Source organism: Bos taurus, chromosome X, assembly GCF_002263795.3.
Source record: "Bos taurus isolate L1 Dominette 01449 registration number 42190680 breed Hereford chromosome X, ARS-UCD2.0, whole genome shotgun sequence".
NCBI lineage: Eukaryota > Metazoa > Chordata > Mammalia > Artiodactyla > Bovidae > Bos > Bos taurus.
Genome location: NC_037357.1, coordinates 138,607,388 through 138,632,889, shown reverse-complemented (window position 1 = coordinate 138,632,889; position 25,502 = coordinate 138,607,388). Strand labels below are relative to the sequence as shown.

The window sequence follows — 25,502 nt, the reverse complement described above, 5'->3', positions numbered from 1 at the left end:
TTGCCATTTCCTCCTGCAGGGGGATCTTCCCGACCCAGGGATCCAACCCACATCTCCAGCGTCTCCTACACTGTGGGTGGATTCTCTACCGCTCAGCCACTGGGGAAGCCTCAGTTCCTGTTTTAAGTTACAGTGAAGTGAAGTCGCTCAGTCGTGTCCGACTCTTTGCGACCCCATGGACTGTAGCCTATCAGGCTCCTCCATCCATGGGATTTTCCAGGCAAGAGTGCTGGAGTTGATTGCCATTTCCTTCTCCAGGGGATCTTCCCGACCCAGGAATCGAACCCGGGTCTCCCGCATTGCAGGCAGACGCTTTACCGTCTGAGCCACCAGGGAAGTTTTAAGTTACCTGCAAAGCAAAATTGAACTGATGGTTTCTGGGTGGGTTTTTTTTAAATTAATTTTTTTTAATTGGAGGCTAATTACAATATTGTAGTGGGTTTTGCCATACATTGACATGAATCAGCCATGGGTGTACATGTGTTCCCCATCCTGAACCCCCCTCCCACCTCCCTCCCCATCAGTTGCTTGTGTTTGAGCTTTTTTTTTTTTCTCCCCCGCACCGCCCCCCGCCCTTCCAGGCACTGCTGGCTGTCAGCATCCCTGTGGTGCTTCTTTGGGAGCCTTCAGGGAATGTTCGTCACCAGGAACTCGAGGCCCAACATCGTCCTCTTGATGGCGGATGACCTTGGGGTGGGAGATTTATGCTGCTACGGGAATAACTCAGTGAGGTAAAGAAACCATCAGGTAAATCAATAAATGAAAGGAACAGAAAAGGAAAAAAGAAAGAAAGTCCCTGTGGATGGCCGTGCCCCGCCAGCCACGTCTCTTGTGTTGGAGGAGAATGACCTTCAGGGAGCAGGTTTCCGTCAGAACAGCAGAAGGCTTTGTCTTATGAAAGCTGCAAAACATCAGGAGAGCCTTTGGCTTCATTCGCAGCTTAGTGTGGGGGCTTCCCGGGCGGCTCAGCAGTAAAGAACCCACCTGCCAATGCAGGAGATCCCTGGGTGGGGAAGATCCCCTGGACTAGGAAATGGCAACCCACTCCAGACTTCTTGCCTGGAGCACCCCACGGACAGAGGAGTCTGGTGGGCTGCAGTCCACTTGGTCTCCGAGAGTCGGACACGACTGAGCGGCTAACACACTTTCGCTTTTCACCCGATGATATCTGACGATGCGCTGTGTTGGACTGTCATCATCTCGCCTGGAGATGCGTTGTTTGGTTCTCTGGTTCCCATCTGTGTCTAACCAGGGATGGAGTAGATCGGTGGATTGATGTGTAAAAAAGGACGTCTTTCAGGTGGACTGGAAACAGAGTCAGGGTGACTTCCCAGACAGGATGCCTCTGAATCTTGCTCGCTTTGTGGGGCGGAGGGATTCAGAAACTCGCCTGCCAACTTCCCCATCTATTCACAGCACGCCCAACATCGACCGGCTGGCCAGCGAGGGCGTGAGGCTCACCCAGCACTTGGCGGCCGCCTCCATGTGTACCCCGAGCAGGGCCGCCTTCCTGACCGGCCGCTACCCCGTCAGATCAGGTGGGGCACGGGAAAGGGACAGCGGATGGTCTCTTTAAACAAAAGGGGGGGGTCTTTTTTTGTTTAGCGTTGGATTGCTCCAGGTCTTAGGGGCAGCAAGCAGGATCCTGCATCTTCCCTGTGGCAGGCGGGGCTTTTCATTGCGACATGTGAATTGTTAGTTCTGGCCTGGGGGTTCCAGTTCCCTGACCAGGGGTGGAACCCGTGACCCTCTCCCCACACCGTCCCCCCCACCACTGGCCACCACTCCCCCCATCCCCGCCCTGCACGGGGAAACATGGAGTCTTAGCCACTGGACTGCCAGGGAGGTCTCCTGCAACCCTTCATGCAAACTCTCCAAAGGTCACTTGGAAATGTTAACAATCTAAATTCACATGGGAATTGTGTTCCTATAGCTGGACATCTGAAAGAGGTGTGTGTCTTGGCCAGGGGCCATCAAGCCTGCTTACCCGTGTGCATATAGGGACATGGTTTGATCCCCTGGTGGGCAACTTCCAGATGACCTTGAACGTGCCCTTTTCCAGAAACTCGTAGTAACAGCCCCCAGGAGGCTCCTTGTGTCTTAAAGCTAGCAGAGATTTTTTTTTTTTTTTTTTAAAGACAAGTGGGTTTTCATGAAAGCAGATGTGTCCAGTCTCTGGGGATGAGATTGGAACATCAGAAGAACCAGTTGAGAAGAAAGTCTGGCAGAGAAAATGGAAAGGAAATGATGAATTCCTTTTGATGAGTTCCTACTCTTCCCTGCCTCACATTCCTCCTCTCCCCCCAACCCCTAATCACAGTTTCAACATGTAGACTTAAGCAAGTTGAGGGTCATGATCCCAACTTAATTTTTTTTTCATCATTAGTTTGGAATTGGGTGGCTTCCCTGATGGCTCAGTGGGTAAAGAATCCACCCGGCAGTGCAGGAGACACAGGAGATGTGAGTTCCATCCCTGGGTGGGGAAGATCCCCTGGAGGAGGGCATGGCCACCCACTCCCAGGATTCTTGCCTGCATAGACAGAGGAGCCTGGCCGGCTGCAGTCCGTGGGGTCGCCACAATGAGACCGCGGTCCTCACCCGCTGTCTGTTTCTGTGAACATAGGAATGGCGTCCTCCTCCAACCTGAATCGTGATGTGGTCTGGCTCGGAGGGTCGGGCGGGCTGCCCCCCAACGAGACGACCTTCGCCAAGCTCCTGCAGCATCGAGGTTACCGCACGGGACTCATAGGTATGGCCTTGACCTTGAAACCTAGCTCGTTCGGGTTCCCTTTCCTTGTGGTCATCCTTCCCAGGGAGGCTGGCTGAGTACACGGGAGTTGGCACTTCTTTGAGATGATACACGGTCGGTGGGGGGGGGGGGGAAGGAATTTAAGACAATTTTTAGGGCCTTTGGTATTGAAAACCAACTGTGCCAAGGATCTCAAGAAGGCAAAGTAAGTATGCTGAGTGTTCGTTGCTCCTGAAATGGAATAGTTTGCAGAAAGGGTGCTACTCTTGTGGTAGCACCGGTAGCAATGTTTAAGCGTGTCCCCTTGAACTTGAGAACCGAAGGCTGAAGCGGTGATCAAATTCAGGTAATACTTGCTCTGTGGACTTAGGTCGCCTGACATTCTACAACCTCATGGGGGTGTGTGTGTGTGATGAGTGAGACAGGATGACCCCAAGGAACTTTACCCCAAAGAATTCTGGTCTGATGAGTGATTCCTCTAAGATGAGACTCTGTGAGCAAAGAATTAGGAGACAGGCTGCTTGCTTGGTATGTGTGTGTGTTAGTTGCTCAATCATGTCTGACTCTTTGTGACCCCTTGGACTGTAGCCCGCCAGACTCCTCTGTCCATGGGATTCTCCAGGCAAGAATACTGGAGTGGGTTGCCATTCCCTTCTTTAGGGGATCTTCCCAATCCACGGATCAAACCTGGATGTCCTGCCTTGCAGGCGGATTCTTTACCGTCTGAGCCCCCAGCGAAGCCTGCTTGCTTGGTATAGCCACTGCTCTTAGGATTCTCCACGTGAATTGCAGGACTATTAAGTCATCAGAGATGTTGTCAAAAAAAAAAAAAAGGAATGACTTTGCATCCTTCATAAATGACAGAGGTAGTTCATTCCTGTAAAATTCTTGGTAGCATCGTGTGAATGGAGTTTTCGAAAGCATGTTTCAGGGAACACTCTAGGGCACCTCCAAATCTGGGGTCAAATTCGCCTCTGCTGTAACCAAGTAATGAATAAGATGTCGGCTAATTAATAAATCTACATGATGAATCTTCTCCCTGTTAGTAAAAGCTTCCCCCGGTGGCTCTGGGGTAAAGAATCCACCTGCCAATGCAGGAGACTCGGGTTCCATCCCTCGGTTCGGGAAGATCCCCGGGAGGAGGCAAAGGCCGTTGTTGCCATGGCAACGTCTCTGTGTCTCCACCGCGCCCCCCCCCCCAGGAAAGTGGCACCAGGGTCTGAGCTGTGCGTCCCGCGACGACCACTGCTACCACCCGCTCAACCATGGCTTCGACTACTTCTACGGGATGCCCTTCGAGCTCCTGAGCGACTGCCAGGCGTTCCGCACTCCGGAGCTGCACCGCTGGGTGAGGGTCCGGCTCTGGGTGTCCACGGTGGTGCTGGGCCTCATCCCCCTGCTCCTGCTCGTCCCCACCTGCGCCCGCTGGTTCCTGGTCCCCTGGCCGGTGATCCTGGCCTTCGCCCTGCTGGCCCTCCTCTTCTTCGTGTGCTGGTTCTCCAGCTATGGCTTTACCCGCCGCTGGAACTGCGTGCTCATGCGGAACCACGAGATCGTTCAGCAGCCGGTCAGACTGGAGAGGCTCGCCTCGCACATGCTCAAGGAGGCGCTGGCCTTCATCGACAGGTAGGCCGTCTCTTTTTGGCTCGAAGCCCACCCCCGCCCCCCACCAACCCCTCACCCCGGTCAGAGACTCGCGATTTTTTTTTTTTTTCCAGAGAAGTTGGGTACCGCTTGGTGATAGGTCCGTTGTGTGTGTGTGATATTTGTGCTACACTGAACTCTCTCCTTAAAATAAATGCGTTAACTTTCTTTTAAAAAAAGATGCATTTAAAAAAATGTTTTGATTTATTTTGGGCTGCGCGGGGTTTTCGGTGTTGCTGTGGGTGGGATTCCCAGGAGGCGCTTAAGTGGTGAAGAACCTGCCTGTCAAGGTAGTAGACCCAAGTTCGATCCCTGGGTTGGGAAGATCCCCTGGAGGAGGGCATGGCGACCGACTCCAGTATGCTTGCCTGGAGAATCCCATGGACAGACGAGCCTGGTGGGCTACAGTCCATGTGGTCGCAAAGAGTCAGGCACGACCAAGTGACTCATGCTTCTTCATACCACTGGGCCACCAAGGAAGCCCAACAGCTAAATGTCCTGCAAAATTTGAACACTGAAAAGGGAAAGAAATATGTTTAGCTCCCTTAAAAGAAAAAAACATAATTACTCTGTTTTAATCAATACTGTTTCTTATTCGTATACCCCCTTAGGTATAAGCGTGGACCATTTCTGCTTTTCATTTCCTTTCTGCATGTCCACACGCCTCTGGTCACCAAGGAGAAATTCGTCGGGCACAGTAAATTCGGCTTGTATGGCGACAACGTAGAAGAGATGGATTGGATGGTGGGTAGGTGATCACTCTCTGGTTTTGAAGCATCTTATTTACAGACTAGAGGAAAACGAGTCTCCGTGAATGGCATCAAATAAGGTACAACCCCCTGCATGTTTTGGGATGTGGATGTATATTTGTTGTGAAATACAGGTTCTCCGGTTTAAAGAGAAGCACTTTCCTGAAAAACTCATTCGGGGGACGAATAATGTTGTGCTGTAGAGCTGACTCATTGGAAGACCTTGATGCTGAGAATAAATACGTAATGTTTATGTATTAGATATTATACAGTCTCATATCTCCTGCTTGTACTCTGTCCTGTCCGACTCTCTGCGACCCCATGGACTGTAGGCCGCCAGGCTCCTCTGTCCATGGGATTCTCCAGGCAAGAATGCTGGAGTGGGTTGCCATTCCCTGCTCCAGGGGATCTTCTTGACCCAGGGATCAAACCTGAGACTCCTGCATTGGCAGATGGATTCTTTACCACTGAGCCACCTGGGAAACCCTATATATAAGATATAACATAGTATATAATACTCAGAATATTATCAAAAATATATGGAATAATTATATAAATATATTTACACATAAATAATATATTATAAACCATCTATATGGTTTATTGGAGGCTTTTTTGGTGGTTCGGGTGGTAAAGAATCCACCTGAAATTCAGGAGACCCAGGCTTGATCCCTGGGTCGGGAAGATCCCCTGGAGAAGGAAATAGCTACCCATTCCAGTATTCTTGCCTGGAGAATTCCATATTACAAGTCATTATAATAATTAATTTAGTGCATTATGAAGTATAAACTGTTTATATTTATTATATAATAAAGCTATATATGCTCTATTATTACATATGTATATAGAGTATAATTTACAAATAAACATTAAATTTTTATATGTTACAGCCTTCATTATGCATTAGTTATCATTGGTGATTTAACATGCTATAACACATAGACCTTTTATACTATTATAGGGCTTCCCTCAGAGCTCAGTTGGTAAAGAATCTGCCTGCAATGCAGGAGAATGAGTTGGGAAGATCTCCTGGAGAAGAAAATGGCAATCCACTCCAGTATTCTTGCCTGGAAAATCCCATGGGGAGAGGAGCCTGGTGGGCTGCACTCCATGGGGTCTCAGAGAGTCAGACATGACTTAGTGACTAAACCACCACCACGGTACTTATTATATAATAATACATTACATATCATCTTCTTATATATATTTGTATTAAATATATGCTTAGCATAAATCCATTACATGTGTCATGCTGCTGGTGCTGCTGCTAAGTCGCTTCAGTCGTGTCCGACTCTGTGCGACCCCATAGACGGCAGCCCACCAGGCTCCCCCGTCCCTGGGATTCTCCAGGCAAGAACACTGGAGTGGGCTGCCATTTCCTTCTCCAAGGCATGAAAGTGGAAAGTGAAAAGTGAAAGGGAAGTCGCTCAGTCGTGTCCGACTCTTCCCGACCCCGTGGACTGCAGCCCACCAGGTTCCTCCGTCCATGGGATTTTCCAGGCAAGAGTACTGGAGTGGGGTGCCATTGCCTTCTCTGACATGTGTCATATGGTTTCATAAATATATAATAAATAATTATACATATATAAAATATCATCTTATGCTGTATCATATATACCGTATATTACAAATATATATATATCATATATGTGGTATATTACATATATATGGTATATAATGTATAATGGTATATTACTTATATATGGTATATTACAAATAGTATCTCTTGCAGACCTACCATATTACACATAGTGTATTATCCTATATATACGAGTGTCTACAATGGTGATTTAGTGCATATTATACAACATAAAGTAGGATAACAGTTATAGCGCTACATGGAACCGTGTTGCACGGTTACACCGAACCACATAGCGTTACACGCGCAATACTAGACACGCACCGGAAGACCGTCGTTGCAGTGAAACGTGACAGCTTCCGTCTCCCCCCTCCACCAGGAAAGGTCCTGGAGGCCCTGGACCGGGAGCGCCTGGCCAACCACACGCTGGTCTACTTCACCTCGGACAACGGGGGCCGCCTGGAGGCGCAGGACCGCAGCGGGCAGCTGGGCGGCTGGAACGGGCGCTACAGAGGTGATGCGTGCGGGTGGGCGTGGTCTCCGCGCAGCGCGCGGTGGGCGTGGTCTCCGCGCAGCGCGCGGTGGGCGTGGTCTCCGCGCAGCGCGCGGTGGGCGTGGTCTCCGCGCAGCGCGCGCGGTGGGCGTGGTCTCCGCGCAGCGCGCGGTGGGCGTGGTCTCCGCGCAGCGCGCGGTGGGCGTGGTCTCCGCGCAGCGCGCGGTGGGCGTGGTCTCCGCGCAGCGCGCGGTGGGCGTGGTCTCCGCGCAGCGCGCGGTGGGCGTGGTCTCCGCGCAGCGCTGGGGCGGGACCCGCCTGGCTTTGTGCCTGCGAGTTCAGGCGCTTCCATCATCTCTGACCCTTGGGTCTCAGCATCTCTGCAATGTCCAGTCCCCCACGCTCCGAAATCTCATCGCTTCTAAGAGATTTAATCTCTGGAGCCTTCCTCTCTTTGTTGACCCCATGGACGGTAGCCCGCCAAGGCTCCTCTGTCCATGAGATTGTCCAGGCAAGAACACTGCAGTGGGTTGCCATTCCCTTCTCCAGGAGATCTTCCCAGCCCAGGGGTCGAACCCCGGTCTCCTGCATTGGCAGGTGGATTATTGACCCACTGAGCCACCTGGGAAGCCCTCACCTGGCTTTGCTTTGTGTTAACTCCTTTGCAAAGATTGTTGGCGGAGTTTTGTGTGCATTATACTCGCTTAGGAAGCTAGATGGGAAAAGACTGCATGTTTGGGGAGACTCCCAAGAGTCTACAACAAAAAATTTCTTGAGTCATGAAAGCTTCCTGAGAGTAAGGGCCCAGGACCTCAGTGACTGTCTCAAAGACAGTCTTGCTTTTAGCCCTCTATGACGTCAGCAGTACTGACTTCATAATATACCTATCAGGACGGCGCTTCTTTTTTAATGATCATTACTGGGTTTGTTGCCTAGACGCTAGAAGTCCGCAGCTGGAGTTTTCAAGTCTTGAAAACAAGAACTTGGCCTCCATATCTCTCTGCGAATATATCTTACTGGTTTGTTGTTGTTAAGTGACTTCGGAAGGGTATGGCAACCCACTCCAGTATTCTTGCCTCGAGAATTCCACGGACAGAGGAACCTGGCAGGCTACCGTCCATGGGGTTGCAAAAGAGAGGAATGCTCCGTAGATTAAATCTTTTAGAAGCGAAGGGATTTCAGAGCCTGGAGACTGGATGTTGAATAGATGCTGAGATTCAGAACTGAACTGGGTTTGGGAACAGAGCCCAAGCGTTTTCTGAATGTCCAGTTTTAAGCCAGCCTTTTTCACTCTCCTCTTTCACTTTCATCAAGATGCTCTTTAGTTCCTCTTCGCTTTCTGCCGTAAGGGTGGTGTCATCTGCATATCTGAGGTTATTGATATTTTCTGCCTACGATCTTGATTCCAACTTGTCACTGGCATGGCCAGTGGCGATTTTCAGATACACAGAGAATGAATCTGTGGGGTTGAATGCCCCTTCGTTTTTTCATCTTTGGTTTCAGGAGGCAGAGGCATGGCTGGATGGGAAGGAGGCATCCGGGTGCCTGGGATTTTCCGGTGGCCAACAGTCCTGGAGGCGGGGAAGGTCATCGACGAACCTACAAGCCTCATGGACATTTTCCCCACACTGTCTTATATTGGAGGAGGCATTCCGCCACTGGGCAGGTACAAGAGCATGCTTGCCCCTCGTGGAGGGAGATATATTTGCCCGCCGGGCTCCTCTGTCCATGCGGGTTCTCCAGACAAGAATACTGGAGTGGGTTGCAATTTCCTTCTCTAGGGGGATCTTCCTGACCCAGGGATTGAACCTGGGTCTCCCGCCTTGCCGGCAGACTGTTTACCATCTGAGTCACCAGGGAAGCACATATTCGGCACCTATGCAAATGTATTAGAAAATTGTGTGTGTGTGTGAAGTGTGTTACTGAAGCCTCAGTATTCTGCTATGATGGCCAGATGACTTCTTTCTCCTCACAGTTCATGGTAGCGTTGCTTGTCCATTTTCCTCTCAGAACACGTTCTTACTTTCCCTCTCATATTATATACTTATTTAGGCCCATCTCTGGCTGGTGGCCCTCGGGGTGGGAGCTGAGCCTCCTTCATTTTTATATCCCTTGCAGCATCTAGATCCTTAGTCACTTCAGTCGTGTCCGACTCTTTGGGACCCCGTGGACTGTAGGCCCGCCAGGCTCCTCTGTCCATGGGATGCTCTAGGCAAGAATCCTGGAGTGGGTTGTCATGCCCTCCTCTGGGGGATCTTCCCGACCCAGGGATTGAACCCAGGTCTCCTGCACTGCAGGCAGATTCTTTACCATCTGAGCCACCAGGGAAGCCTGCAGTCTATAGACAATTAAGTAAATATTTGCTACGTGAATTCCCAAATAAAAGTAGGTATGTGTCAATCTATATGTGATGAAGTTTGCTGCATTTCTCTATGGGATTTGAAATGAAGACATGAAGTAGAAATATTGACTCAATGGACGTGAATCTGAGCAAACTCTAGGAGATTTTGGAGAACAGAAGGGCCTGGAAGGATGCAGTCCACAGGGTTGCAAAGAGTGAGACACGACTGAGCAACCGAATAACATGTCTGTTTATCTGAGGCAGGGTTTCTGTTGAATCAAATGAGTGTTGTTGTTCAGTCGCTCAGTCGTGTCTGACTCTTTGTGACCCCATGGACTGTAGCTCGCCAGGCTTCCCTGTCCTTCACCATCTCCTGGAGTTTGCTCAAACTCATGTCTACTGAGTCAGTGATGCCATCCAACCTTCTCATCCTCTGTCATCCCCTTCTCCTCCCGCCTTCAATCTTTCCCAGCATCAGGGTCTTTTCCAGTGAGTTGGCTCTTTGCATCAGGTGGCCAAAGTCTTGGAGCTTCAGTTTCTGCATCAGTCCTTCCAATGAATATTCAGGACTGATCTCCTTTAGGATGGACTGGTTGGATCTCCTTGCAGTCCAAGGGACTCTCAAGAGTCTTCCCCAGCATCACCATTCAAAAGCATCAATTCTTGGGCACTCACCCTTGTTTATGGTACAACTCTCACATCCATACATGACTCCTGGAAAAACCACAGCTCTGACTATGAGTGTAAAGCGCTCAATTGTCTAATCCATGCGACTCGTTCATGGTGTCTGACAAGGGACCAGAGTCATATTTCCAGCTGCTCACCTCTCCCACTGTCTTAGAAACTGTGTAATGCGTTACAGTTCTTCTTCATCTTTATTAACTGAGAAATAAGTGAAAATGCGTGTTGAGTTTTCAACGGGATTTTCCTAGTCCTTGTCTGCTCCTGCCCCCTCCTGCCTCCCCTTCCCACCCCTCCTCCTCTGCCTTCTGCTTCTTTTTCTTGTTCTTCCAGCTCGCTTCTCTCTTCCTCCTCCTCCTCTTGTGTCATAAAATGGCGAGACTCGACCATGCCTCTCTCACCGCTCTCTGCGTGTCCGCTTCTCTCCCCAGAGTGATTGACGGCCGGAACCTCATGCCACTCTTGGAAGGCAGGGTCTCCCGCTCGGAACACGAGTTCCTCTTCCACTACTGCGGGGTCTCCCTGCACACGGCCAGGTGGTATCAGAAGGACTGTGAGTATGAGGGTGACCGACATGTGGGGACACGGCAAGGACACCTCCTTGTCTCTTTCGTCTCCTGGGGGAGGGCGCACTCTGTGCAGTGAATACCCCTTGTCATGATCGTTCTACATCCTGTAGAAGGTGACTTAAAAACAGCTGTTTGTTATGGTAGAAATCACAGTAGGATTTTAGAAGTATGTCTGTGCCTGTGTGTCTCTAAGCCCTCGTGCATAATTATGACAAAAGGAGGAAGAAGGCCAGGCAGAGACAGAGAGAAAATGAATTCCCATAACAGAGGACAGTGAGATAATTAGCAACAAAAGCTACCGTCTTCGGTCAAACCCAGACATCAGTCACGAACTCCCACCTTCTGAGTCATTGCCTGAGTTCCATGTTTAGTCTGGTAAGTTCACGCAAAACAGATAGAAATGGACAAACAGCATCGATTTCCTCACACCTGTAAAAAAAGAGCTCTTGTGGAGACATTCCAGATTTTTGACTGGATTTGGCGATTCGCTGAAAAGATATTGATGTTCACACGTATGATCCATCCTTCGTGCTGTGATCTGTTCTTTGAGTCCATGTGGATGAGTTTTCCGTGTAAAATAAAAACAAGGAAAAATCTCTTCCTTTTAGACTACGGATCAGTTAGAGTTAGTTCAGTGGTGAAACTGAAAGTGAAGTCGCTCAGTCGTGTCCGACTCTTTGCAACCCCGTGGACTGTAGCCCATCGGGCTCCTCCGTCCATGGGATTTTCCAGGCAAGAGTGCTGGAGTGGATTGCCATTTCATTGTGCAGGGAATTCAGTGGTAAGGAACAACAAAAAAAACACCCTCTGCCCCTCAGAAATAAAAGCCTCCCAAATTTTACTAGTGAGGGTTAAACAAATAGAATTTGATTCATTTGTTTCTTAATAAGGATTGTAGAAATTGGGAGCAGAGGACTGACACAGTGTTCACGGCCATTATCAGGGACCTGTGGTGGTGGTTTGTGTTCCCATTAAACCACTTTTGTCATGTCGGCTTCCATGCTCATGTTTCTGACCCCATGGCTGCAAAACGGCTGCTGTTCCTCCAGCCATCACATTTACGCTTCACCCAGGAAGTAGAGAGAAGAGCAAAAGGGGGGAAGGATTCAGCCAGGGTATTTAGTCTAATTTAATTCAAAAAACACAGCTGTCCCACAAGAGCCTAGCAGAGGACTTCCGTAGAAGTCTGGTTGATCAGAGATTAGGGTGTGGTTATGTTTTCTGTTTGAAACCGGCCTCTGGAAATGGAATTGCTAAGCAATGACATGCAAGACAGAGAGAGAGAGAAAGAAGACAAGGGAGAAAGTGAGGAAAGAGGGAAGGAAGGAGAGGGGATAGATGACAGACAAATATATTTATATATATAATATAATATTATATATATTATATAGATATATATAATAAATATATAAATATATATTATATATAATAAATAAATATATATAAAAATATATAATATAATATTATATAAAATAAATATATAAAATACTATTATATATATTATATAGATCTATAGATGTATGATAGAATAGACAGTTGGATAGATAGATGATAGAAAAGAAGAAAAAGAGGAAGGGAAGACAGATAAAGAGGAGGGAAGGAGAGAGGGAAGAAAAAAGGAAGGAAGTAAGAGAGAAAGAAAGGGAGAAGGAAAGAGGAAAGAACAAGGAAGGATTGATCTTACCAAATGACTTTTGCGAGCTTAAGATCTGCAAGTGCTATTAAGCCTTAGAAAAGTTTGCATTGGCCCATGCCAAGCCGAACTGAGTTAGTTTGAATGATCGTTTCTGCGATGAAAGCAGCCATTCAGGTCGTAACTATTGTTTCCCAAGGCTCTCAGGGTGAGATAAAAAGTCTTCAAGTTGCCTGTGAAATTGTGCATCGTTCTTACAGTCAAAGAAATACAACCCTGCTGTGTGATGCTGTGCAAAAGATTTTCAGTTGCTAGCAAAAGCATTGGCTATAAATATATATAATTTTGTTGGAGTGTGATTGCTTTGCAATTTTACGTTAGTTTCTGCTGTACAACAAGTGAATCAACCATACGTTTACATATCTCCCCTCCCTCTTAAGCCTTCCTCCTTCCCTAGGTCATGACAGAGCCCCGAGCTGAGCTCCCTGTGCTATATAGCAGCTTGCCACTAGCTATTGATTTTTAATGAAAAAAAAAAAATCGTAAAATAATAACAAAGACAGCATCCCAGTGGGGCTGTGTCTTCCAGGTGCAACCGTGTGGAAGGTGCATTTCGTGACGCCCAAGTTCTCCCCGGAGGGAGCGGGCGCCTGCTACGGGAGTGGAGTGTGTCCGTGTTCGGGCGACGTCACCTACCACGACCCTCCTCTGCTCTTCGACATCTCGAGAGACCCTTCCGAGTCGAGACCTCTCAACCCCGACAACGAAGCCCTGTTTGACGCCGTGGTCAAGAAGGTCGAAGCGGCCGTAAGACGGCACCGTGGGACCCTCACGCCGGTCCCCCAGCAGCTCTCCGTGTTCAATGCCCTTTGGAAACCGTGGCTGCAGCCCTGCTGCGGCAGCTTCCCCTTCTGTGGCTGCGACAGGGCGGATGACATCGTATCCGCAGCGTGGTGAGCAGAGAGGGGCTGCTTCGTGCCAACCCGCAACACGCTGTTACCACAGAGCTCTCAGCTGCCTCGGGCATTCCGCTGGGGATCAGACACGATGCCCCTCTGTCACTTCCTGTTTAAACCCTCAGGTTTCAGATCTTTCCTCAAGTCATCATTTTACCTTTTTTTTCCCGTATGATTGTGTCCTTGTTCAAGGACGAAGACAGATCGAGAGGGCCTTCTGCGGAGTTACAAGAATCTCGATGATACCTTCCACAAACAATGATTAGAAGCAGCCCTTTTGACCTCACTCTCTTCACTTTCTTGGTGTTGTTAGAAACGTCTACACGCAGACCCTAAACCCAGAGACACTGTTTTCACATCCGAGCTTAGACGAATTTGGCAAGCTTCTTGTTCTGCATCATGGAGACTATGAAAATTCTCAAAACAGGCAGAGAAGACCAGAAACGCTATGATACTGTGGATATGTGTCTTTAAAACACTTTGCGAAACTTAGAGGAGGCAAGTCGTCTTAGCTCCGTTTCCACACGAGGAAAGTGGTTTTCATCATATTTAAGTCATTGCACAAGATTGTATACATGTTATGGGAAAAAGAGTATTTACGTTATATTTCTTTTCGAAACACACTGCAGTTATGATGGCATCAGGTAGCAAAGTCTTGTCTGTGTTCCTTAGCTTTTCTTCATCCTACTGGGAGAATAGGGAAGTCCTTGGCTTTTAGGGCATTGTTGATGTTCAGTTACTCAGTCATGTCTGACTCTTGGCGATATCCGTGGAATAACACACACCCGGCTTCCCTGTCCCTCACCATCTCCCAGAACTCGCTTTAACTCATGTCCAAAGAGTCCGTGAGGCTGTCTAACCATCTCATCTTCAATGGCCTCCTTCTCCTCCTGCCCTCAGTATTTCCCAGCATCAGGGTCTTTTCCGGTGAGTTGACTCTTCCCATAAGGTGGCCAAAGTATTCGAGCCTCAGCTTCAGCATCAGTCCTTCCAATGAATATTCACAGCTGATTTCCTTTAATGATGCATCATGTAATAAATACAGGTATTTACAGATAAAACTGTTTTACCAGTGCTTCTAAACATATTCATTGCAATAAATTGAGTGTAATGTGAAACTCAATCTCATGTTAAAAGAAAAAAAAAGGAATCAGAGTACGTTCTTACTACTACTACTAAGTCGCTTCAGTCGTGTCCGACTCTGTGCAGCCCCACAGACGGCCGCCCACCAGGCTCCGCCGTCCCTGGGATTCTCCAGGCAAGGACACTGAAGTGGGTTGCCATTGCCTTCTATTAACAGTGTACCAGGTCCAGAGAATTTTCTCCAAGTACTTTCACCTTAAATTCTTCTAGACGTGAAATTTATTATGCTCTTTAAACAAAGTTTAAATTAAAAGGTAAAATCTGAAAGACAGTGGAGGTTTCTGAGGCAGAATCTGGGCAAAACCCGGGGGTTCTGAGGCAAAATATGAGAGAAACCAGGGGACTCTGAGGAAAAAAATCTGAGAGAAACCAGAGGGTTTGGAGGCAAAATCTGACAGAAAGAAGGATCTCCTGAGGTAAAATTTGACAGAAAGACAGTCTTTCTGAGGTAAAATCTGACAGGAAGAAGGATCTCCTGAGGTAAAATTTGACAGAAAGACAGTCTTTCTGAGGTAAAATCTGACAGGAAGAAGGATCTCCTGAGGTAAAATTTGACAGAAAGACAGTCTTTCTGAGGTAAAATCTGACAGGAAGAAGACACTTCTGAAAGACAGTCTTTCTGAAGCAAAATATGATGAAAACTAGCACCTGCTGAGGTAGGCCTGACACAAACGTGAGTTCCTGAGCCTAAATCTGATAGGAACTAGGGCATCCTGAGTTACATGTTTCATAAACCTTGTGCTCCTGAGGCAACATCCGACAGAATCCTTGCAGTCCTGGCACCAAAATCTCACAGAAACTAGGGTCTCCAGAGGCAAAAACTGACCGAAGGTGGATGGACCTGAGGCAAATCTCACCGAAACTAGAGGGTCGTGAGGGAACAATCTCACCAGAACTAAAGGGTTCTCAGATGAAACCTGACGTTAGGTAGGGATTTTGAGTCAAATCTGAGAGAAAGTAGGGCTTTCAGAGAGGAATATGGCAGAAACTGGGGGGTTCTTTGTTAACATGTGACGCGTCTCGGCAACTCACACTTTTTGGGCTTCCCTTATGGCTCATAGACTTCCCTGGTGGCTCAGACGGTAAAGCGTCTGCCAACAATGCAGGAGGCCTGGATTCAATCCCTGGGTCAGGAAGATCTCCTGGAGAAGGAAATGGCAATCCACTCCAGTATTCTTGCTTGGAAAATCCCATGGATGGAGGAGCCTGGTAGGCTATAGTCCATGGGGTCGCAAAGAGTCGGACACCACTGAGCAACTTCACTTTCACTTACGGCTCATCGTGTAAGCAATCTGCTTGCAATGCTTGAGACCTTTGTTCAATTCCTTCAGTTCAGTTCAGTTCAGTCGCTCAGTGTGTCCGACTCTTTGCGACTCCACGGACCGCAGCACGCCAGGCCTTCCTGTCCATCACCAACTCCCGGAGATTGCTCAAACTCATGTCCGTTGAGTCAGTGATGCCATCCAACCATCTCATCCTCTGTCATCCCCTTCTCCTCCCGCCTTCAATCTTTCCCGGCATCGGGGTCTGTTCAAATGAGTCAGGAAGACCAAGTCAGGAATTGACCAAGTCAACTCCTTCATCAGGAAGAATTTCTGGAGAATGAAAAGACATTCGTCTCCAGTATTCTTGCCTAGAGAATCCCATGGACAGAGGAGCCCGGTGGATTTCAGTCCCAGAGTTAACTGAGCGACTTAACACTCTCGGTGTAGCTATGAGAACATTGTAAATCAACTCTACTCCAATACCAATTTAAAAAATTTTAAATGGACGGTGTATCACATGTTCAACTGATAGAAACCTGTGCCATTCATCAAAGCACTCTAAACTGCATAACAGACTAACCGTTTTACCAAAGCGAGGGTATAAATGATGAGATTCTGTCTATACTTAAAGTCTGTGCGTGCATACTCAGTCGCTTAAGTCGTGTCCGACTCTTGCGATCCTATTGACTGTAGCCTGCCGGGCTCCTCTGTCCATGGGGTTTTCCAAGCAAGAATGCTGGAGTGGGATGCCACTTCCTCCTCCAGGGGATCTTCCTGACCCAGGGATTGAACCCGAGCCTCCTGTGTCTCCTGCATATGCAGGTGGATTCTTTACCGCTTAAACACCATCACGCATATATAGTGGCAAACATTTATTCTGGCCACACTGTGTAACATGTGGGATCTTAATTCCTCAACCAGGGGTTGAACCTGCATCACATGATGTGGAAAGACAGAGTGTTAACCACTGGATCTCTGCCAGAGTCCAACTCCAGCAACCAGGGATTCAGCCCGAAGAGATGGACGCTATCGGCCAATGAGACAGCCTCTCACTTTTCTATGGACTGCCTGTTTATTCCAAGTTTAAGATTCTCTTTTATACTTTTACAAAAACATTAGGCCAGAGGTTTGACATTTTCAGTTCCCCCCTCTCCCGGATTTATTATCTCCATAAATCATTGTTGCTCTTCAAACAGTGTTCCTGCTTCAGTGATTCTCTCGGAATCAGCCTTATCATCTATTATCTACCTCCTCTAATGTGTCCTGTAGTTAACTTGTGATTACATTGTAGCTCATGCTACATTCCTCAGTTTAGGACTTATCTTCCTAAATCCTGTTTGCCCCTAACTTCAAGAGCTCACTATCTCTTAAAAAGGCTTCTGGCTATAGTGTCTCTAAAAGTTCCTAACTTCTATAAGCTATAGTAAAATATGCTAACTTTACAACATTCCTTAAATCTTTAACTTCTAACTATTTTAATTATTTCTAAGCCCTAAATTCAGTAAACTCCTTTGCCATAAACATTCTCCTCACAAGAAAGCTTCAGATATCAATCTCTCCCGTGGCCTCAAGCTATGGCCTATGTGCTCATCCTGGAACACTCTTTTGTAAAAGTCCTTGAACAAATGTCAATGATTAACTTTATGAATTATTTTCTGAGCACAATTGCAGAAGGCTTTGTGCCTTCTCATGCTCCTCTCAAGACCAAGAAGCACCTTAATATTCCTTTTCAGTCAACTCAGCCGAGGAGAGGAAAAGACAAGTCAGAATTACAAGGCCTAACTCCTTCATCCCGGGATCCGTGCCTGCGGATGAGGAGAGGGGGCTGGGGACCGTGCCTCCTTTTTGTCAGTAATGCCTAACGCGGCTCCCGACACATCTCCAAGGAACTCCCTATTAACATTTTTTTTTAATGTTGACACTGAGGAAAGCGATGCATAAATGAGTCAAATAGTCTATGAGAAATCTCTCTACCTTCCTCTCAATATTGCTGTGAACCAAAAACTTCTCTTAAAAGTATCTATATTCTTGTAAAAAAAATTCTTTTTTCCCGTCCCCAATAGCTAATAATCTGACTTATTGGGCAACATATTTTTATTACATATAGTCATCTTATATATATCTTCATTCATTGTTCAGTCACTAAGTTGTCTCTGACTCTTTGCGACCCCATGGACTGCAGCACGCCAGGCCTCCCTGTCCTTCAGTATCTCCCAGAGTTTGCTCAGACTCACGTCCGCTGAGTCAGTGATGCCATCCAACCGGCTCATCCTCTATGTATCTTATATATAATAATCCTAGATGGGTGTGTCCACTAGGGGGCGCACGCATATTGCTGGGAACACGACTGATTAAAAACCTGGAAGAAACAAGCTTTTAAACGTATACATTTCTTTCCTTTTCCTAAAAGTAGCCCAAGTTTTCTTTTTTCTTTCTCTTTATGGATCGTGATTTAAAATCCAGAACCACCGCAGGCTTTATGGGGGTCACACAGCTGATCATAAGTAGATTTAAAGTTCCTTCTGAAAAGAGGAATTCTCAAGGCACAGACAACTCTTTTCAATGCATCACCTGCAATTTTGAAGAATTTGAATCAAGAAATTCACTTCCATGTGCTTTGTGTGCACTAAAGAATAACATGTAGATGCCCCTCACGCTGGTGGGATGGGATGTGTTACTTCTGAGTTCTCAGCCCCAGAATCAAGCCTTCTGGCAAAAAATAAGTCAGAGTTATGGCTCAGTTGCTGGTTTGACCTGAGTATGTACCGATCTCAATTACTGACAAATAGAAATGAGAAACATGGTGATACATTCCATACTTTAGGTTTTTTTTTTTTTTTTTTTACTCTTCTGACTGTACATTGACTTCTTTTATCTGTAACCTGACCTAAAACTTGAACTGTGACAGGAAAACAGAAGTATGACAGCAAGCATTATCTTCATCCGCTGCTCATTGCTCCATTCCAAAGTAATGATTGGGAGAAAATACGAAAGTACAAAATATAAATATGTCCGTGATAGTTCAGATTGGCTCCTGTCTTCTGAGGACTTGATTTCAGCAAATTCACTGTCGTGAAGGGTCTCTGATATTTTCAATATTTCCCTTTCTTCCTTGTCGCAGACCATCTCTGAGAAAGACGTCACAGTTTCAGGAAGGGTCTTCAATAATTCCCATTCTTCTTTGTTCTGGCCCATCTTTGACAAAGAAGCTGTATTCTCATGAAGGGTCTTCTCTGAGCTTTTGATAAAGGGTTGTAATGGAAACCACGTCAAGGCTGAGTTAGGAGCTAATCCTCGCCTCAGTATTTTATGGGGCTGCTGTAGGAAAGTCATGTGATCAGATGAAGCCTATGGTCAACCAGCAAAGTGCAGAGAAATAGCTCCCAGATCCGGGGGTTGTCCTTTCACGGGGAATTTCCTTGGGGAGAAGTGGACGAAACTTCTGGCTTAGACAGGTGGCTAGTATAATCTGGACCATATTTCTTTTCTGAATATTAAGTCAAAGGCCGCCACTGTGTCCTGTAACACACGGCTAACTGGACTCTGGGGGACTGTGAATGCCAGTCCTGGCTGTGTCTCCGACTGATTTTATGACTTGAGGGAAGTTCATGAAAGTGGTTGATAGGGATGTTTCTATAGATCTTACTGCTTATCACTTTTTTCCTTCCAGTTTTACTGAGGTATAATTTGCATATAACACAGTGTGAGTTTCAGGTACGCACTGTAACGATTTACATCTGTCCCTGTTGGCATCATTCGGTCACTCAGTCACGTCCAGCTCTTTGCAACCCCATGGACTGCAGCACATCAGGCTTCCCTGGCCTTCACCAAGTCCTGGAGTTTACTCAGACTCATGTCCATCGAGTCGGTGATGCCATCCAACCATCTCATCCTCTGTCGTCCCCGTCTCCTTCCTCCTTCAATCTTTCCCAGCATCAGGGTCTTTCCCAATGAGTTGGCTCTTAGCATCAGGTGGCCAAAGTATTGGAGCTTCAGCTTCAGCATCAGTCCTTCCAATGAGTATTCAGGGTTGATTTCCTTTAGGACTGACTGGCTTGATCTCCTTGCTATCCGGGGAACTCTCAAGAATCTTCTCCAGCACCCCAGTTCAGAAGCATCAATTCTTCGGTGCTCAGCTTCTTTATGGTTCAACTCTCACATGACTATTGGAAAAAACCATAGCTTTGACTATACGGACCTTTGTCAGCAAAGTGATGTCTCTGCTTTTTTTTAATACCCCATCTAGGTTTCTCATAGTTTTCATTCCATTACATGTTTAAAGAAAAGATTACCACAATAACTTTAGTGAACTTCACAATCATCTCACAGATAAAAAATAAGGTGGAAAAAATACAGTGTTCCTTGTGATGATAAGTCTTAGAATTTATTTTCTTAAACGTTCATATATAAGCTCAGCAGCGTTCATTAAATGTATCACATTGTACATCACATCCTTAGTATTTCATTTATCCAGTAACTGGAAGTTTGTACCTTTAAAAAAAATTGAAACACGGCTGATTTACCATATTATGTTAGTTTCAGGTAAACAGTGTAGTGATTCAACCTTTTTATAGATTATATTCCATTTATAGTTATGATAAAACATAGGCTACAGTCTCTGTGCTGGACAATATATCCTTGATATCTTGGTAGCTTATTTATTTTTTACACAGTCCTTTGTTCCTCTAAGTGCCCTCCCCCGATCGTGCCCCTTCCCCCTTCACTCTCCCCAGATATATCAGGAAAGCAAGATTAGGTTGCTTGAGAGGCAGTAGCATGTTGCAGAGGAAATCCAAACCCACACAGCCCCACTTCAAAACAGCCACAAAGCCCGTCTCCTCTGCCGGAGTGGTTTCTGCACCAAGGAACCAAGGATACGGATAGGAGTTGCTAAAGTCTTAGAAGGAAGGAGTTGCAAGAAAGGGTCCTCATGATAAGTTTCCTGTGGCCATTGCATCGAAAGACCACGAACTTAGGGCTTAAATCAACAAGCATTCATCTTCCCTCACTCCGGCCCCTGGTCCTAGAGAACAGACATTTGAGGTCATGGTGTCCTTCCTGCCTCTTCCAGCTTCTGGGGGCTCCAGGCGTCCATCCCTGGGCTGGTGGCCGCCTCCCTCCCGTCTCTGCCTCCATCTCCACGTGGCTTCTGCTCTGTGTCCGCGTCTCTCCTGTGTCTTAATTAAGGACCCTGTCAGTGGATTTAAGGTCACCTTCATCCAAAAGACCTCATTTTAAAATCCTTTTTTTCATTCCATCTGCAAAAATATTTTTCTTCAAAATAAAGTTACTCTCAAAAGTTCTGGGCTTAGAACCTGGACTTATTTTGTAGGAGTCACCATTGAAACCATTGGAAGAAAGGCTATGACCAACCTAGACAGCGTATTTAAAAGCAGAGATGTTACTTTGCCAACAAAAGTCTGTCTAGTCAAAGCTGTGGTTTTTCCAGTAGTCATGTATGGATGTGAGAGTTGGACTATAATGAAAGCTGAGCGCCGATTAATGGATGCTTTTGAACTGCAGTGTTGGAGAAGACTCTTGAGAATCCCTTGGACTGCAAGGAGATCCAACCATTCAATCCCAAAGGAAATCAGCCCTGAATTTTCATTGGAAGGACTGATATTGAAGCTGAAACTCCAATTCTTTGGCCACCTGATGCAAAGAGCCGATTTATTAAAAAGACCCTGTTGCTGGGAAAGATTGAAGGCACGAGGAGAAGGGGATGACAGAGGATGAGATGGTTGGATGGCATCACGGACTTGATGGACATGAGTTTGAGCAAGCTCCGGGAGATGGTGATGGACAGGAGGCCTGGCGTGCTGCAGTCCAAGGGTCACACATGACTGAGCAACTGAACTGAACGGAACTGATTGAAACCACTACAGTTTCCATACTGGGTGTTTGCCTGGCAGAAGGTTAAGCGTGGTTTCTGTGTGTTTTTAAAGGTTGAAGAGGAAGCGATAATTAGCTGTCATTCCTGACAGACCACTTGGTATTTTAGCCAAATAAAAATTCCCTAGATTTGCTTCATGAATCTTAACAATAAGCAACAAGGAATTGACTGTTACAGATTTGAGTCCCAGTGTGTTAAGTACAGTGTTAGTCACTCAGTCATGCCTAATTCTTAGTGACCCCGTAGACTGTAGCCCACCAGGCTCCTCTGTCCATGGGATTCCCCAGGCAAGAGTACTGGAGTGGGTTGCCATTCCCTTCTCAAGAGGATCTTCCTGACCCAGGGATCGAACCCAAGTCTCCTGCACTGCAGGCATATTCCTTACTGTCTGAGCCACCAGGAGGGGCATGTTTAAAGTTGTTAAAAAATCTCACTACTTTCTTCCAACTCAGCAGACATCTTTCATGCTTCAGAAGCAGCAAAAGAAATATAATTTCCGAGAGAGAGAGAGACAGAAGAATGCCACGTAGACATCTACCTCAATGGAAAATGTCGCTGGGTGGAACAGGGCAGGGAAAAACAAAGAGAGAGTGATTTTTAAGATTTCTTTTCATTAAAAGCAAAGCTTTTTGGTTCAGAGATAAAAGAGAGCAAAGTGCATTTTTTTTTTTTTTTTTGGTAAGGGAAAGAATTCTAAAATGTGGAGCGAAGCATTTGACATTGGCAGGAAAAGGATGGCTGGATATGTAAGAGTGGCATCTCAGTGGAAGCTGTGTCTGAAATGGCCCTGTGAAACTCCTGTTCTGTCTCGTGTGCATCTGATTGATGTATGAAATATTTCAGCAGGGATAGCACACAGGAACCCATGCTTCACACACCCACGAGGCATTCTGTGTGTAAAGGAACGTGCCTGTCCAGGCAGGCTCTCGGTAAAGTCAAATAAACCTTCTGGATCGCCATGCATTTCTGAGTTTGCAAATGCTTGGTATACACCCAACTTCCGTTTTTTTTGAGGATGTGTATATTATCCCTCATGTCATGCATCAGAACAGTTTTTCAAAGGCCATGTGGAAATTCCACTCCCATGGGGAAAAAAAAAATATTCCACTTCAAACTGTACAAGCCCAAGTAACTGTTCTAAAAAAAAAAAAAAAGAGCAGGATCAACTCAGAGACTAAACTCTTTAGTTCTCTAATCATCTACTGTAGAGTTGAAATATTAACAGAGTTTGTGAAAATGTTGGGAAAACTCTGATCAGACGGATATACCATAAACCATAACGTCTCCCGGAGCCTTACCCAAGGCAGGAGAGAGTCATTTTAAAAATTGATGATGAAACTACAGTTAGATTTTAAAAAACAAAAAAAGATCTGTGGCAAAATTTATTTATACCAGATGAATGTTATGGTCATCATTGCCTCTGGTTAATGCATATCCCAGATCTGGTGACATTGTACATGAAACCTGGTCTCACTGGCTGTTTTTTCTTTTTTCTTTTTGCAGAGTTACATGGAATTGTTTGTTGAGTCCAAATGGAATGACACCCTCGCCGGCTCCCATGCTGAAGTGCCCTGATCACTTCCTAAAGGGAAAGGAACGTGAACTCTTTGCAAGGTCATCCTACTCGGCACATTTGGGTTTGGAAATGTGGTGGCTATTCAGGTTCCTGTGTGTGGTTCTGTGTGTTCGCTTGGAAAAGTGGAGAAAACTGTTACAGGTACGTAGATGAGTGAGAGAAACAGACAGATGATAGATAGATGGGATACATAAGTGGAATGGAAGAACGGTTGGACGAATAGATAAAAAGACGGATGAGATAGATAGATTGATGGGTAGATAGGTGGATAGGTAGGTAGGCAGATGATTGATAGATACGATAGATGGATAGGACAGATAAATGGATAGATAAGACGGATGGGAGGGTGGATCAATGGATAGAGAGACAGAGAAATAGATGAGAGAGATGTAGATAGAGGAGATGTGGAAAGATAGATTAGATGCTAGATTGGATATAAAAGTGGATAAGTAAGTGGAATGGAAGAACGTATGGCGAAATATACAGAAAGACAGATGGAAGATGGAGAAATAAGTGAAAGGTAGGTAGATAGATGTGATGGGTAGGTGGATGGATGGACAGATGATCAATAGGATAGATCAGTGGATAGATATGAGGGACGGGAGGGTGGATCGATGGAGAGAGACAGAGAAATAGATGAGAGAGATGTAGATAGAGGAGACAGATAGATGGATAGATATGGATGGTAGATGGGATACCTAGATGGATAGATGAGTGGAATGGAAGAATGGGTGGATGAATAGATAAAAAGGCAGATGAGAATAGAGATAATAGGTAGGTAGGTAAAGGATGAGTGGATAGCTGATTGATAGACAGGAGAGATAAATGGATAGATATGAGGGATGGAAGGGTGGATGAATGGAGAGAGAGACAGAGAAATAGATGACAGAGAAATAGCTAGATAGAAAGACAGATACATGATGGGTAGATAGATGATATGGAGATGGATAAGTGAGGTCCTGCTTTGTTCTCAGTCATCATACCTCCCACCTCTCTCCTGCGAATTCACATCCGCAAAGCCTAAGCTTCAAGGTAATGGTATCAGGAAGCAGGTCATTGAGGAGGTGATTCGTCTACGGCCGTGGAGGCCTCATGCCCCAGATCAGTCTCTTCTGCGAGAAGAGACCCCAGAGAGCTCCGTCTCTTTCCCACCAGTGGGGGTCACAGCAAGCAGGGCTTGGTGGTGAACCAGAAGAGCACGCTCGTCAGACTGGACGCGTCCTCGATCCTGGATTTTGGACTTCCAGCCTCCAGAATTCTCAAAATAAATTTCTGTAGTCTGTAAGCCAGCCTGTCTGTGGCATTTAGTTATAGCAGCTGAATGGACAAGCGCCGAGATTCAACAGACGGAAGATAGACAAAGACGCACATAGGTAGATGGCTACATAGATAGATAGACACATAAATGGATGGATACATAGACACAGAGATAGATAGATAATAGATACGTAGACACATAAATAGGTTGACACACAGATAGACACATAATAGACGTGTAAACGGATGCATAGATAGATGATAGATGAATTTGAACAGATAGATGGATGCATGAAAAGATGGATGGATGATTGGTTGGATAAATATAATAGAAAACTCATAGATGATAGATACAATAAACAGATGATTTTTAAAATTTATTTATTTATTTTAATTGGAGGCTAATTACTTTACAATATCGTGGTGGTTTTTGCCATACATTCACATGAATCCTCCATGGGTGTACATCTGTAGCCCATCCTGAACCCCCCTTCCCAACCTCCCTCTCCATCCCATCCCTCAGGGTCATCCCAGTGCACCAGCCCTGAGCGCCCTGTCTCATGCATCGAACCTGGACTGGCGATCTGTTTCACATATGATAATATGTATGTTTCAATGCTGTTCCCTCAAGTCATCGCACCTTTGCCTTCTCCCACAGTCCAAAAGTCTGTTCTTTACATCTCTGTCTCTTTTGCTGTCTTCCTTTCTAAATTCCATATATTGGCATTAATATACTGTATTGGTCTTTTTCTTTCTGACTTCACAGGCTCCAGTTCCATCCACCTCATTAGAACTGATTCAAATGTATTCTTTCTAATGGCTGAGTAATACTCCATTGTGTATATGTACCACAGCTTTCTTATCCATTCGTCTGCTGATGGACATCTAGGTTGCTTCCATGTCCTGGCTGTTATCAACAGTGCTGTGATGAACATTGGGGTACACGTATCTCTTTCAATTCTGGTTTCCTTGGT

The 25,502-nt window shown here is 46.1% G+C and overlaps 1 protein-coding gene across 2 annotated transcripts in view; it reads left to right on the top strand.

Annotated features, from left to right (window-relative positions):
• The window catches only part of ARSH (arylsulfatase family member H), a 51,221-nt gene extending 36,709 nt beyond the window's left edge, over nucleotides 1-14,512 (top strand). For both annotated transcript variants that reach the window (XM_010822230.4, XM_024988472.2), the window contains 9 exons: nucleotides 582-731; nucleotides 1,417-1,538; nucleotides 2,624-2,749; nucleotides 3,952-4,375; nucleotides 5,005-5,141; nucleotides 7,101-7,235; nucleotides 8,718-8,880; nucleotides 10,668-10,789; nucleotides 13,028-14,512. In XM_010822230.4, coding sequence (XP_010820532.1) covers nucleotides 582-731; nucleotides 1,417-1,538; nucleotides 2,624-2,749; nucleotides 3,952-4,375; nucleotides 5,005-5,141; nucleotides 7,101-7,235; nucleotides 8,718-8,880; nucleotides 10,668-10,789; nucleotides 13,028-13,395 — 1,747 coding nt within the window. In that variant the 3' untranslated portion in view covers nucleotides 13,396-14,512. The remainder of the gene's footprint in view (nucleotides 1-581; nucleotides 732-1,416; nucleotides 1,539-2,623; nucleotides 2,750-3,951; nucleotides 4,376-5,004; nucleotides 5,142-7,100; nucleotides 7,236-8,717; nucleotides 8,881-10,667; nucleotides 10,790-13,027) is intronic.
• Nucleotides 14,513-25,502: the final 10,990 nt, after the last annotated feature.